General features: G+C 41.7%; 1 protein-coding gene across 2 annotated transcripts in view; it reads right to left on the bottom strand.

Annotated features, from left to right (window-relative positions):
• Positions 1-826: 826 nt before the first annotated feature.
• LOC311272618 (noelin-2-like) overlaps positions 827-15,064 on the bottom strand; it is a 32,990-nt gene continuing 18,752 nt past the window's right edge. For both annotated transcript variants that reach the window (XM_084379151.1, XM_084379150.1), the window contains 5 exons: positions 11,975-12,194; positions 10,749-10,855; positions 3,216-3,392; positions 2,959-3,132; positions 827-1,728 (listed from right to left, as the gene is read on the bottom strand). In XM_084379151.1, the coding sequence (XP_084235277.1) occupies positions 1,408-1,728; positions 2,959-3,132; positions 3,216-3,392; positions 10,749-10,855; positions 11,975-12,194 (999 nt within the window). In that variant the 3' untranslated portion in view covers positions 827-1,407. The remainder of the gene's footprint in view (positions 1,729-2,958; positions 3,133-3,215; positions 3,393-10,748; positions 10,856-11,974; positions 12,195-15,064) is intronic.

The raw sequence follows: 15,064 nt of genomic DNA, 5'->3' as shown, positions 1-15,064 counted from the left end.
TTAATTTTCAAAGGTCAAAAAGTAATCTCTGAGCTCTCCTCCTCCTGTCAATAAACGGCTCTGGATCAGAACAGGGGTGTTTTTTCCTCAAGGATGTCTGGCTTTGAGCCCGACTCAGATGTAGCCAGTGACTCTGAGCAGCTGCAGGGGTTGTCTGGAGTTTCATTTTTGGGTGAACTAATCGTTTAAAGGCTTAAGTCAGAGAACAAACATCTCCCGCATTCAATTAATGTGTTATTGAATACAGTATTATGTGTGCCCTTTGATGGCCTTCCTTCACCCTGTTTTTTTTGTTTTTTGTCCTCTAAAATGTCTTACTCTTGCCTCTTCAGACCCTGATAGATAATAAAGAGCACCCAAGCTGATTGAGGCTGCATGGCTGTAAAGTACAGATGGCAGAGTGGAAAGAGAGAGAGACAAATTCCCTGGCGGTACAAAGCTCTTTTGTTTTGTTGGAGGTCACTGATAGTCCTGCTTTGAGTTTTGTTTCAGTTAGGTACGCTTTATATCGTCTTTATAGGTGCTCTGCATGACTGGCCTTCGGCATTGCCTTTCCTTATTCTGAGGCTGGATGTGACCTCCAACTCCCTTTGTCTGATTTATACGTTACTCTTGTTCATTTAGCAACATATGTAGTATTTGAGTAACTCTCCTGTGGGTTCTCATTTGTTATTGAGCCACTGTTGTGTGAAAGGTGGAAGCACAGAACAAGACTCAAGCTTACATTTAGTCAATTTTCAACACACGTGAATGTATGTAGAGACATTCAGGTAAAACTTGATGGCTCATTTCGCTGCTCCAAAACAGAGAAGACAACAGTCTTGGCAAAGTTTGACAGTAAGATTTAATGAATGAACAACCATGCTGACTGAACACGTCCACGATCACATCACAAACCCAGAATATCTCCGTGAGGTCCGTCGCCGCAGCTCGAGGTTTGAGGAGAGTTGAAATTCAGTTCACGAGCTGCACTTTTTTTTTTCCCTACAACTCAACCTCAACTTGCAAAATCACTTCTTGAGACGCAAGTGGAATGAAATGCAACAGAATATGGATGAGCTCAAACTGTCTGACTTCCTTCTCTCTATCAGCGTCCCCGTAGTGGAGGCAGTTAATTTTCGTCTTCGCCGTGATGAATACTCTTGTCTGTGACCTTTAGACATGTGTTCGACAACCGTGTATTGTGTCTAGTTATTAGCTCAGTGAGCTCTCGCAGTCTAGAAGTCATTCAAATTCAAACACAGACAGTAGTCATTTTCCTGTTGACATGAATGTCATCGTGTGTGTGTGTGTGTGTGTGTGTGTGTGTGTGTGTGTGCGTATTGTAAGTTGCAGTACCCTTTAATGACACATCGCATCCTCCTCCACTATACTCCCTCTCTTTTTTACCATTTCCTACGTGCTCATCTATCCGTCGCTCCGGATGACGTGAAACAGTGTGACGTTGTAGAGGACCTGGTGTCCGTTGTTCCAGGTGTAGAGCGCTCTCTCTCTGGGGTTGTAGTCCATCATGCTGATGTGGGAGTACTGGTTGTGGAAGGGGATGTCAGTGTACTCGTACGTGGAGGAGTTGGTGTGGTAGGCAAAGTGGACCTTGGCCCCCGCCAAGTGGGAGTTGGTGACGTACAGGGTGCCGCAGATCATGAAGGCCTCCCCTGCGCTGCGCTTAGGGAACCCTGTGTCCCAGCTCTGGAGGACTTCCAGCGAGCGAGAGTCCAGACGACTCACCTGGAGACAGAGAGGGAAGGTTGGTCACAGAGATCACAAGAACATATCAGGTCACGTAGTTTTAAAAAAAATCCATGGAAAACATGGCAGAGATGGATCCTGTTGTGCAAGACATGTGAGATTTTAATGAGAAGAGACCTTTTGTATGTGCCCAGTTATTTGTTTCCTCCATTGATGGATGGTAACTAAGTGCACTTAATTACGTGTTGTGCTGTATTATACAGTGGCTGAATAGGGCAAACAAGCTGCTAATGTCTTGCTTCTCATTAAACTGTCAAATTGATGACTTTTTTTATTTGCTCATGTTTTGTCTATTTGTGTGTTCTTAAGTTGCAGCACATTTCCCCTTGTCAGCCACATATGCATGTGTGTATGTCTGCCTGTGTTTGAAATAGGACCATACGTAGTGTGTTGACCAGAGAGCACAAACAAAGGCATTTTTCAACTGCAAAATGTCCTGAAATAAACAGCAACTTTGTAAAAAAATCAAGCTTGCCAAAGGTTGACGGAGCAGCCATGCCTTGTCACAGTTACTAAGTTTAAATGCGTTTCCATTGAAAAGTTCAAAAAAGACTTGGCTGAGGTGGAAAAGTTGGTGTGTCAATAAAAAACAAATGTGACATGATGCAAGAAGTGTTGAAAAATAGTGGCAAGCAAAAACATCAGAGACTGTCACCTTGAATAAATACATGAAAGAAAACAAATGCTTTTGATGGTTTCTACATGATTTTCAGACATTTGACGTTTAACTGCTCTATTATTACATCATCTTGCTGCACTGTCTTCTTCTAATGGAGGAGAAAACTGAAATGTCCACTAACATTTTTAATTCATCCATCAATCTTTAGATCTTAATCATACACACACACACACACGCACACACATTCACTCATTGGGCCGTAAAAAGTGTAATGAGGAAAATTAGCTCCAAACTGTATATTAAAATCATGATAGGAAAACTGCAATACACTTGCAGCTCGCCGTAATAAATGACATTATTCATTGCAGCAATGTGTCTCTGTCAGCTGTTTAATGGATTTTTAAATACCAGGAGACTTCTGGAAGGTAAAGCAAACCTGCTGACAGCAGAAGCTTCTACAGAAACAAACACATCGGTGGGTTTAGATAAGTCACTCCAAATTAAATTATTCAAATAGTGTTAAAAGCATCTTTATTTTCTTTGCTTGTTATTTTGTTTGGTTATCGCAAGAATGCAGGAGCAGACTTTACCATAATGTTTCCAGCATTTGGGATGGAGGTGTAGACGGCCCAGAGTCCCATCTCATCAGCCATGAGGTCGATGTCGGAGGACCCCCCCCAGCTGTAGGGAAATGTGTTGTTGTATCCGGCTCCACTCAGGCTGCGCTGGAGCAGCACGCTGCGAGAGCGGAAATGGTACTGAACCTGGAAAGAAAGACACATAGATCTCTCACTCTGGTCATTTATTGTCAAACTGCTACCGTTTTCCATTCCAGCCAGTCTCCTACCAGGATGTTGCTCTGGTGTTTGTTGTAGTAGAGTGACCCGTTGTAAACCACATGGCCGGTTCCTGCCCAGGGGTGGGGCAACAGGTGCTGCACAAAGTTCTGCCCCTTTGTGAAATCCCCCATGGTTCTGTACTCCAGCACGCGCCTGCCCTTATAGTAGCCGTCCATCGACCACACCTGAAGGAGGGAAAAAAGGCAAACAGAAGGTTTACCTCCAATCTGAAAACTGAGCATCCATCAAGAACTAAATTCTGTTGATTTTGCAGAGAGATCCATAGTGGCCGCCTGCCGAGCTTACCGGCAACTTGATTAGATAATTACATGGTGTTTTGGTCTTGGCTGATACTCAAACTCTGTCCCTGTTGGCCCCCTGCACAAATTCAGCCAACAAAATCAAGGCAAATCAGAGACAGCAAACCAAACTCCTCGAAACTCCCATCAGAACAGTGGTTGTCTAATCAAAGCTTAGCAACTGTGACTGGACACAGCAGGTCTGTCAAGCTCCTTGTCAAGAGCTTGGAGAGTTGTACTTTCTTAAAATGCTTTTCCTACATCAAAAATACGAACAAAAGTATATTTCTAAAGGTAAGTTGCAAACGCTAGCGTGTCCAGCTAATTAGCTTACTGTTTACAGGGGAAGATAACCTGCAGCTTTTTACATTCCTGCCAAACTTCTTACATAAAGAAGAAAAAACATATTTTTGTAATTTTTCCCTTGTAAAAATGAAACAAAGTTTGAAAACACGAAGATTAAAGCATAAATCTAACCCATCTAAATGGTGGATGAGGCCTTTATTTACCTCAGCTGCAGAGGCGACCAGGCCCTTCACTGGAGACAGGTCTTTATTTGTCATTCTGTCTGTTTGATATGTATATTTGTTCTGATTTTAATAAAAAGCCTCCTTGTTTTCTGATCTGATCTGAATCTGATCTTTGTCACTGCATTATGCCGTTAATACACACACTTCCTTATCTGTTTCAAATGAAAACCTCATAACATTTCAGTATCTGAAGGCTTTTATTGTGAAATAAAAGGCCACTCAGCCTTTCTTCCAATGTTGTCTAGTGGGGACTTGCGGTATTGCAGCAAAAAATGTCCCTGCAGCCCGAACCCCAATACATACGCCGGTGATGTGGCTTTCCAACATAAAAGCATGAGAAATATACAGTAGATCCGTCATCTTCCCCTCCAAACAATCACGCCGTCAACTGACTGATGGGATGGGCTGGATCTGACGTCATTTTTGAGTGATGCGTAGCGAGTGACACATTTTCTAATCCAATATGAACACTAGTGTGTCTGGACTGAGAAACATTTGTAGAAATCTGATTTGAATCGCATTTCAAAAACGGCTTTGGATCCAATTTGCATGAATCGCATCTCATGAATCGTGTTTTTTTTTTTTTTTTGCTGCCTGGACACAAAATCAATCTGGATGGATGATCTGGGCTGGCAGTCTGAATGTAGCCATAGAGCAGTTTAACGTATGCAGCCATCGTTTGCGTATTTAAGACCCTTTTACAGGCCTCTTGTTTTAAAACTAGTCAGCTGGAGACAGAGTTTTCAACCCACACACAGTTAACCTTAATTAGCTTACACTTGCCAGCTACAGCTAATAAAATCTGTTGGATGGTTTTCTCTTTTACTGGCGGTGAGAGAGATCCCTGGAGAAACAAATGGACAGAGAACGAGAGAAGACTAGAGGGAAGAAGAGATGAGATGGGAGGCAAATTGAGTGTCGACAGCATGGAGGATTAATTACCCAAAGAGGGACAAGAGGTGAAATAGATGAAAGGAAAGAGCAGAGAGTGCCGGCAAAAGAGAGCATTGTTGGTGAAAAAGACTCGTTATTCCCTCTCCAAACAGAGAAAAGTAGAGAGAGCAGACGAGAGGGAGCAGATAAAAAGGATTTTTATTTCGTGGGTCACAGAAGAAAATCTCTCCTGCAGTGGCGGCAACAGTTAGTTTGCAGTCGCAATATTTAAAATTCCCATAGAATTAGAAACTTTCAGACAAAAGTAACTGATTGCAGTGATTCTGAGGGACTTCAATAACAAAATGTTTAATTGAGACTCAGCCTGTGGTTTGCAAAGACAATGAAACAGACTGATTGCTTGCTCTTTACTTCAAACACTCTCCTCCGTATCTCCTCTTCGTTTTTACTTTCTTTCCTGCTTCACCAGCTCATCTGATGAGGCTTTCTCCGTTTTAATTTTTTTAAACCGCGTTTCAAAGGAACACGAGTCCCTTTGTTTTCCTGGCAGCTGTAATCTTCTCGCATTTGACTGCACCATTTGCTTTATATAAACAAGCTCCAGATGCTGATTATACAACAAACGGCGCATGCAAGAATGGAAGTGAGTTTTTTTTTTTGCTGTTTCTTGAACTCACACCTCCCCAGTCGGCCTACGCCCAGACTCCCCACAAAGGATAGTTTTGCATTTGTCCTTATAAAGTGCACACATGCTGTGAAGTGATCTCTTTGTGGCACAACTACACTGTAAAAGATAGACAACAAAATATACAGCTGTTCTGTGCAAATACTTGCTCTTACATTCAGAGCAAAAGACAAATCATTGCCTGTGCTTTGTTGTCTGTTTCCCTTCACTTTGGTTGCTTACACACCTGTAGATGAATAGGGAGAGAGCCATAACTTCATAAAAACTACATGTACAGAAACACTGGTCAAATCTGATTTAAAAAAACACTTAAAATGCTTGGTGACTTTGCTCGAAAATAAGATTTAAAACACTTTTTCCACTGAAGGCTATGAAGCTTAGCCAAAGTTCAGTCAGGAAGACTATGTCTTTAAAGCACGCCCTCTAAGTCACAAGCACAGCCTCCCGCTCGCCTTAATATGCATCGCAACCCACCTCCACCCTTTCACCACCTCAACCACAGGTGCCTGGCCATCTCCAGTCAACCGTCTGATAAGAAGTCTTGAAGCTGTCCCACATCAAGCTCCGTTCCTCACCACCAACACCACCAGTGTCTAGGCTCCGGTGGGAAGTCTCCTTCATACTGGAAACACCTAATACGTTGGACTGCTCCACATGTTGACCTACTTCCAGTTGAAGTCGAAGCACCAAAGTCTATTCTTTCTGTTCACAATAAAAAAATATCTTATTTTATATCCACTCACTTGTTTTGTTTTTATGATAAGACTCTCCTGACTGAAATACTTTCACCAGGCACACACACAAGCTTCTTTTATCCAGAGTGCCGCAACGTGATGCTGTCAGCTCAGGCCACCAGAGCACTTCAACAAAAGCCAGTTTAATGTCCAATGTTTGGATAACCTAACCTTTCTTGGTAATCCTGTGCATTAGTGTGATATCCTCCTCTTTCATGCTCATTAGAAGTCCATTTGCAGCCGCACCAAAATTAAAAATCGTATATAATTAATATATTATTATATTTGTCTAATATCTCGTCAGAATATCTCATTACACTAAATATAAGACACAGAGTAACAAGTATCATTTATGTGATATAAAGGGACTTGTTATAAGACGTCACATCTTATCCCAATAAATCTTAACAAATGGATATTTACTTGTTCCATTGGCAGATTTTCTACAAATAAAAGAAAAACACACCTGTGGTTTTCATTCTTTTTGTTTTTCAAATAGATTTTTGAAGTTACATAATCCAGTGTACTGCTCGAAATTACCCAATATGCTTTTTAGCCAAGCCATTAATGTCATTCAGTTGATCGGGTAGGTCAGTTTGTGGATGTAGCACTTTGATCCAGAGCTTAATGGAAAAGTTAACCCAAAAAACAAACACTTCAGGCTCCACTCCTTGTATAAACCAAAGTAGTGTAGTATTTCCAGTAGGTGAGAGGCCATCTGACACAGACACTGTGTGCTACATGTGTGAAAGGTCAATTTTGGACAATGTCTGGACATGATTCTGACTCAAACTACCTGCCGCTGGAACAAAGGTTGTAGATTCGTCCTTTATTTCTTACAATTTAGTCACAGCAGGGAGGGAGCGCTTCACGGTCCGAATGGAGAAGACGAATGATTACAGCAACCAATGACGCTTTAAAAATCAAACCATCTTTAATGCCTACAGAAACCTGTCTTGACTCCTTTTTCTCCCACTCCCTCTCTTCCTTTCTGTTGTTTTTTTGTCCTCGCCTCCGATGTTTCTTTCATCCCATCCTGCTTGTCTGTCCCAACTGTTGTTCTTTTGATCATCCTTCTCCTGTTTCCTCCCTTCCCTCTTTGTTTCTCCCTCTTTCTGTCCACCCCCTCTTTCATTTCCCTGCTTCACACCTCTTCAACAACTGGCCCCATCCTCTCTCTCTCTCTCTCTCTCTTTCTCCCTCTCTGTTTTGCTGCATCTCTCTCTCTCCCTCTCACACTATCAGCAGAGACATCTTGACAGATCAGGGGATATCCACACCTCAGCAGCTGTTCTCAAATACAGCGACAGGTGTGTGCATGCGCGTGTGTGTGAGAGTGTAAAGTATAATGTGTACACGTACACACACATTCACAGATTTATGAGCTAATGAAAATTTCATAAATGCCAAACTGGGACCCTGTGCAGACACTGTAGTCATGGATACCAAAGGATGTATGAGAATGACTTTACTTACAGCTTGTGTGTGTGTGTGTGTGTGTGTGTGTGTGTGTGTGTGTGTGGGTGTGTGTGTGTGTGTGTGTGGGGGTGGGTGTGTTTGTGTCTGTGGCACCAGTTCCTCACAGCCTTAACAGATAACATACAGGTTGTCCAGCCTGGAAATGTGCATGATTTTAATCTGACTTATTTTATTTGAGAAAATAAAATATTTCTCCAGTTGGTGGGCGATGTTTTTGATGCTCGCTATCAGCAACCTTACATAATGACCTTATGAAATATCAAAGGCCGCCAAGGTCGTGTTCACAGACATCATTGTTTGGATTTGTATCTGTATTTCTTCAAAGAGAAAAACCTGGTCGTCTGGAAATTGATGCCATAGGTTTATTATTCTAAGACTATTTAGTATAATAATGACGCATTCAAACAGTAACAACATCTGTCAAAGTCACAAAATCGTATTTACAGCATCCACGTTGCATCTTTTGTTTGTCTTTTTCAATGCTGCTCAGCAGCCAACTCTCGTACAATATACAGTATGACAGCGTTCAACACCAACAAAACAGTGTGCATTGACTAACCTTCAGTCGCAAAGTAAAGAAAGTGTCATTTAATTCATGTTTTGTAAAACAAAGCAAGGATTGTGGGCGATTCAGTCATCTAGAAGATTAAATATGCGACTCTCACTCGTCGGCGCAAGAAATACTAGTAAATTAAATGGGAATCTCAACCATTTTAAACCAGCTTTGTATCACTTTGTTTGTAGTAAATGCAAATAAACAATGGTAAACTTTCCATTTTGCCTGCACCCACAGCCCCCCACATTTTCGCCAGATATTAAAGCTGTTGTTTCAACTACAGATTTTTGTTCAACATTATGTATGTGCGCACCCAAGGACCCGGAGGGTCTCTCTCACTCAAGTGAGGGACGTCTCACCAGAAACTTGATCAAACTGTCTAAACTGGGCAGCGTTGAAAAGGTTTAAACCAAGTTTCTGTTCCTAAACTGCCTGTTAAACTCACTGTTAAGCTGTATTACAATATTGGTTGTTACCAGCCGGCTGCTTTACCGTTTCCTGTTTCAAAATGGACTCAGAGCCAAAACCAAGCACTGCCAAACTCACAGCATGTCACCCATCATCAAGAGTGTTCATTGTTCCAGTGCGGCGCAGTGCATTAAGGTTGTTGTAGGTTTTTTACTGTTTGAGCAAAAGGGAATAGCACAGCCCATTTTCTCTGTCATGTAGCACCGATGCAAGGGCCATCTTTCCAGTACTTCTTCCAGCTAATTACTATTATTTTATTCATGCACACATTTAAATTAGAAATTAAAGAATTTGTACTGAAATGCCATTTGTCAAACAAGCTAAATGGCTACTGAATGTTCATATTTTATGAGCCGCTCAGTAGATTACCATTGATTTTTGGTTGGCCGGTGAAGCAGGCAGTCAACCAGCCACTTGCATATTTTACCAGCATTATGCAAGCAGCTGGTGCTGTTGAGCCCTGTGGTCAAATGCTTTAGATAAATCGAGCATCCGTTACAAATTATGGTAATTCCTGTCAAGTGTTGCGTCTAAAGATGCCATATACGCCTTCTTTTTTTTTTTTTTTGGACAATGTTTAACCATATAGTTTAGATTGTGCTAGTTTCCTGAGTATTTTCTTACTTTGAGAGAAGTCAGGTGATTTGGTCGTTAGCAACATCCCTCGCTGAAGCTTGAATTTAATAACAGCAGCAGCCGGTCCTTTACACCTGCATGGGTTTTTTTTTATCAGGTCAACAGCAACTTAACTCCATTGGGATGATAATGTTGCTCTGTGTCTGCTGAATGTGTTTTTGTAGCCACTCTTTTTCCAGTGACTGTGTACAGGAAAAATGCTATTTGGGCCAGTACAGGAGGATGCTGAATACACTTTTTCAAGCGTGACAAACAACCTGAAATGACTCTGTATTATCTGAATTTCCTCTTGAGGAAGCCTGCAAAGACCTGCTCAATGAATGTGCACAGTGAGCAACTTTCATTCAAATGAATGGGGGTGTGAGCTTAGAACACAGTATCCGGTTCTCCATAAGGCATCCCTGATTTACTGTAAACAGCGTAAGTTTGGAAATTATTTAAAAATCAGCTCTGCAAATGTTTTTTGAGGGAGGAAATGCATCTGAGACATTTATGAGGCCTCAAGGATACACCCAGTGCATTTTTGGTAAGAAACACTAATGGTAAACATAACTGTGTTTGTTTAGAAGAGAACTCCACAGGGCTCCTTTAAGCTTGAAGAGAAGCAAGATAAAAGTGATTTCAGCAGATTACAGCTTTTTATAGTTTCACTGGTTTATTTAGGATACAAATCCAGAGAGAGCATTCCCTGGATTTGTATAAAATGCTTTCCTTGTGTGTCGCTGAATGTCAAACTCAGATTCAGGAACATCTGGTACACAACATTAAAAGAAAGAGACAGGAAAAAAAAAGCTTGCTATTCTTGGGACAGAGATGCAACCAGACACGGGGACCGGGAAAGAGAAGCGCCTCATAACACAACCATCAAACTGTAACAACACTCACACCGGTAACTGGGATACTGCTGCTGTGTATAGCTCCTTCTCATCACCGGGGAGAAGCTCTAATAGGGAACAGGCAAGGGTCACCATGGCGATATAAATCACACCTGGCAACTGGGAGACAGTCGCCTTGACAACTAGCTTAATATGCGCCCACCAAACACTGTGTGTGTGTATGTGTGTGTGTGTAGGAAATGGGTGAAGCGTGTAGCGAGTGAGGACAGAGTGCACACAGCAGTCATGTTAGAAGTAAGGCAGAAGGGCAGAAGAAATACAACAAGAGAAATATAGAGCTGAGCTATCACGTGACCACGTTCATAACACCTGCTTCACTTGTCATGTTCACACACACAGACGGATGCACACGCTGTCCACCTACCCTGCTGTCGGAGCTGGGAATCATGGCATCAGTCATCCAGGAGCCGAAGCGAGACCCCGAGGCTCTCACGGTGATCGGGCTACTAACTGCAGTCAGGCGACCACAACCTGTTAACAAAAGGAAGGAAGTGAAGCGACAATTTGTGTTCATAGTTTCTGGTTTGGAGTGAGTAATGTCGCCTTTCAGGGTCACCTGGACAGCTCGTTTACGCGCAGCCATTGCCTGTCACAAGTCCTAACTCAATTTGAACTGTGAAACAGATGTGTTGCCTCAGAACAAGATGATAAGATTGAAGTTTGGAATAATCTTCTCTCTAAACTCAAAGAAAATGTTTTCAGCTGTGAGTGAAGTTTTCTGAAAGGCTCTTTTTGATACTTTGGTAACCTCAGAGTGATTTAGCAGCAAAAATCTATCCTATGATTATAAAACACTCTTCAGGTTTGAAAATTGGCTGTAAATATGAATCTAGCTCTTTCACTCAGAGTCAACTTTTATTCACACCACTCATAATGGATTTCTTAGCAATTTTTTTTGTCACTGCAGAAGCAATATCAAAACATTCACATACACTCAAAGCACTTCTGCAGCATATACCGCTTCTATGCTGTTTATTCATCGGCTCAATAAGCCCCAGCTATTCAATTTTCATTGAAATATGCCGACCTAACGCAACTTACAGTATGTCTCTATCCTTATGTACGGTTTGGCCTTGTTGCCTACTGCTCTTAAAGCAACAGGCTGACATTGTGGGAAATGCTGTACACTTATTCACTGTCTGTCAGCAAGTGAGATGTGAAAATCAATACAACGTTTATGTCTGTCCAGTAAATGGAAAGATAGTGCCAGCAGCTGGCTAGATTAGCTTAGCATAAAGACTGGGGACAAGGTAAACACGAAACAATCTAGGGGCAGGATCTGACGACCTGTTGGCTTTACCTTTATATAGATACTGATATACTGATACTGGTGAGAGGAGAGAAAATTGAGGTGGTGACATTGTATAAGTGTATATTATTTATAAAAAGGACCAACGTCAACATGGGTAAAGCAGAGGCAGAGATATCCCTACTATTAATCCAAAGTATCAATTTCTTTCTCTCGAAACTCTTTATCCTATCATTCCCATAATGCATTGTGACAGCATCTTCTATCAGACCCTCTCTGCCTGGTTCAATGTCAAAGGCAGCTCAGGTAATACTTCTATTACTGAGTATTACTGCACTTACCGAGTTTGTTCATGCAGCTGTGTAGCCTGGTCTCCAGCAGTAAAACCCTCTGCTGAAGCTCCTCGTAGTCGTACGCTCCGATCTCTTCCTGAATGGCTGTCAGGATGATTGACAAGTTGAGGAGCTCCATTCGCAGGGTGCCCAGTGTCTGCAGGTCCAATCTGTACTGCTCCACCACTGACAGAAGGGGCCGTAGCTGAGACATCTGGCCCTTCAACTCCTGTGGGTGTACGAAAGATGGGAAGAAAATTAAATGAGAGAGAAGATTGGGTCCACACTAATGCAGCTTTCTCTCCTTTGGGTCAGGTAGCTTAGAGTAAACCCACTGCATGCACTGCATTCTGACTACTTCCCTGCGGATCTGTGAAGTCTGGGCTAGTCTAACTGGGAGGAGACCCCAGAGTGGATTCAAGCCATTTTCCATTGAGTTAATTATGTTTCTCTCTAGCCTCAATCCTCCATCCTTTAACCTGTGAGCCGGAAACTGAGTGAGGAGAGAGGAGGCTCCCACAGGACGTAATCTATTGAGACGTTTGTTTTTTTTTATACAGCGCCCCTTCAATGTGAATCTGTTCAGTGAATGGTCAGATGATATGGGACAGTCAGAGGTCTGTTGTGGAAACTGCATTTCTGTAATATTAATGTTATTGGCTGATTTATATTCTGTGGATTAAACAAACTACTTGTGGAAACAAGAACAAAAGAGCCAACTACAGCTCTAATGTTATTCATTAGATGTGTATGATGAACGAATCTCTTGCAACTTCGCCAAATTGTTCTTCATTTATTTTCTCCTTCTTGTACATTCAAAGTGCATTTTGGCTCATTTAGTGAAAAGTACAGTTATACAATCCTATACAGCCGCACAGCCACGGTTATAATTATCCTATAATATCAGCCTGAGCCTGAAAAATCTGACTTACTCTACCAAACTATAGAAATAATTGTCTATCGGTTAGAAACCTTCCTTGCCACTTCTTGTAGGATTTAAAGGGTTCTGACTAATGTAGTCCATGCCCACTTTCTTTTTGCACTTCTGGAGACTGTATCACATATCTTTTGGCTTTGCCCAACACTGAAAGACTTTTGGCAAACTATAATCAAATTCTAGGAACATCCATTGGTATAATAGCAATATTTTGCATGGTACCGCGCGATGTCAATCTCAACCCATGCGGCAAAAACATGACAGTATTTGCTACGCTCCTGGCAACGAGACTCAAATAGAAGGAAAGATTTCCTCCAATTTTCAGTTTATGGATTAGAGATCTTATGCATCGTCTGACCTTAGAAAAAAATGTGTTCTGCTACAAGAGGCTGTGCATTCAACTTTCACACCATCTGGCAACCAGTTCTGCACCAGATGGAAAAGATGGACCCTCAGACATTTTCCCGTTTTTAATGTCAGAATTCAGCGGAGGAGGAAAACAAGGGTTGGGGACATTTCTGCAATGTGCTTCAGTGGTGCAGGTCTGACAATTCCTCTGAAACCATGAAGGACTATTGCACAATGAAGACGGCGGAGACATTTCACATTAAACACTGAAACAAACAATCTAATTGATTTGACTTTTTTGTACTTTCTGGACTTTGGTCAAATGCACTCCAGCTCTGTGTTTTGTGCTGTGTTGTGTTTGGTTTGGCGTAATGTTTTTCTCTTCTGCTCAATTATTTCTGCACATTTGACAGTTGTGATTCTGTGAGTAATTGCCCTCCCATCCTTACCTCTCCTCCTCTCTTCCTCACATCTTTCTCTGTCATATGTGTTGAGAGGAGCGAAGACGTGAGAAAGAGACAGGAAGCCACATTAGCCAAATGGAAAGCATCCCCAGGACATGCTGGAGGGACTACATATTCCATCTGGCCTGGGAACGACTCACAATCCCACAGGAGGAGATGGAAGATGTGGCTGGAGGAAAGTACATTCCAGCTACTCTGCTGGAACTGCGACCCAGATAAACAGCATAAAATGGATGGACAAATCCTTTTTTTCTTTTTTTTTCTTTTGCATTTTGCCTGCCATCCACAGTTTAAGACAGTTCACCCAGAAATGAAAATTCTGTGTTTATCCACTCAAGTCAGGTTCAATTTCATAATCCACAGAACATTTTTGGGGTTTGAGAGCAAAACAGCGTCGCAGCATTCTCCTAAACAACTGAAGCAGATAGGGACATGTTTTAAAATGGAAAATAAAACATAGTCAAAAACATAAAATGGCGATCCCAATGATCCCGAATCGATTTGAAATGGCATTATTGGATGGACAGTCGAGCTTGTGCACCCACTTCCCGCTTTTCTACAGTTAAGATTTTGGATGTAAACAGCATCTTTTCAAATCGATTTTTGGATCTCTGGGTTTTTGGAGACTTGGATTACGCTGGAATAGTCGCATGCAACCATTTTGTTTTTGATTTCTCTTGTGTCTTTATATATCTTAAAACAAGTCTACTTCTACTTCAGTTGTTTAGGAGAATGCTGGCACATGGTTTTGCTGTGAAGCTCAAGAAACGTCATCTGCATGTGGGTGAGAAGGTAATGACTGGATTTGGATTTTCATTTTCACTTTAGTCAGAGCAGATGGAGAAAACCTTTTCTGCTGTTTTAAAAGAAGATCAGCATTTACCCTATGGATTATATGTATGACATGGCTGCATGAGCAGGAGGATAAAGGGTTCTCCTTAGATACCCCTTTTATTTTTTATTTTTTAGCCTCAACCCTGAGATGTCTTCTTACTTTCAAATCCCCCTAAAAAAAACATTTTGCTGTACAGAGAGAGGAGTTGGATTTGATATGGGGAAAAAAAAGAGAAGGATTAAAAGAAGTGTCAAAAGCGAAGACAAAAAACGTTATCATCTCCTCAGAACATCTCATACCCCCGCACGCAAACACAACAACGTATCCAGGAAACAGGCTTGGCAGTCAGTCAAACACTTTGTGTATCTAATCCCTCCCCTGCTATCTTCAAATCAGGACCTAAATGCTTTTCTGACGACGTTTCAAAACATTTTCCGAAGCCGTTTCAGCACAAATTTTTTGTTGACCTTAAATTTGGCTACTTCATTCTCGCTGATTGGTGCTGACATCATGAT

This window comes from Pagrus pagrus, assembly GCF_965226575.1.
Source record: "Pagrus pagrus genome assembly, chromosome: 2".
NCBI classification, from domain to species: Eukaryota; Metazoa; Chordata; class Actinopteri; order Spariformes; family Sparidae; genus Pagrus; species Pagrus pagrus.
The sequence above is the reverse complement of the archived record's forward strand: the minus strand, read 5'-3'. Positions and strand labels throughout refer to the sequence as shown.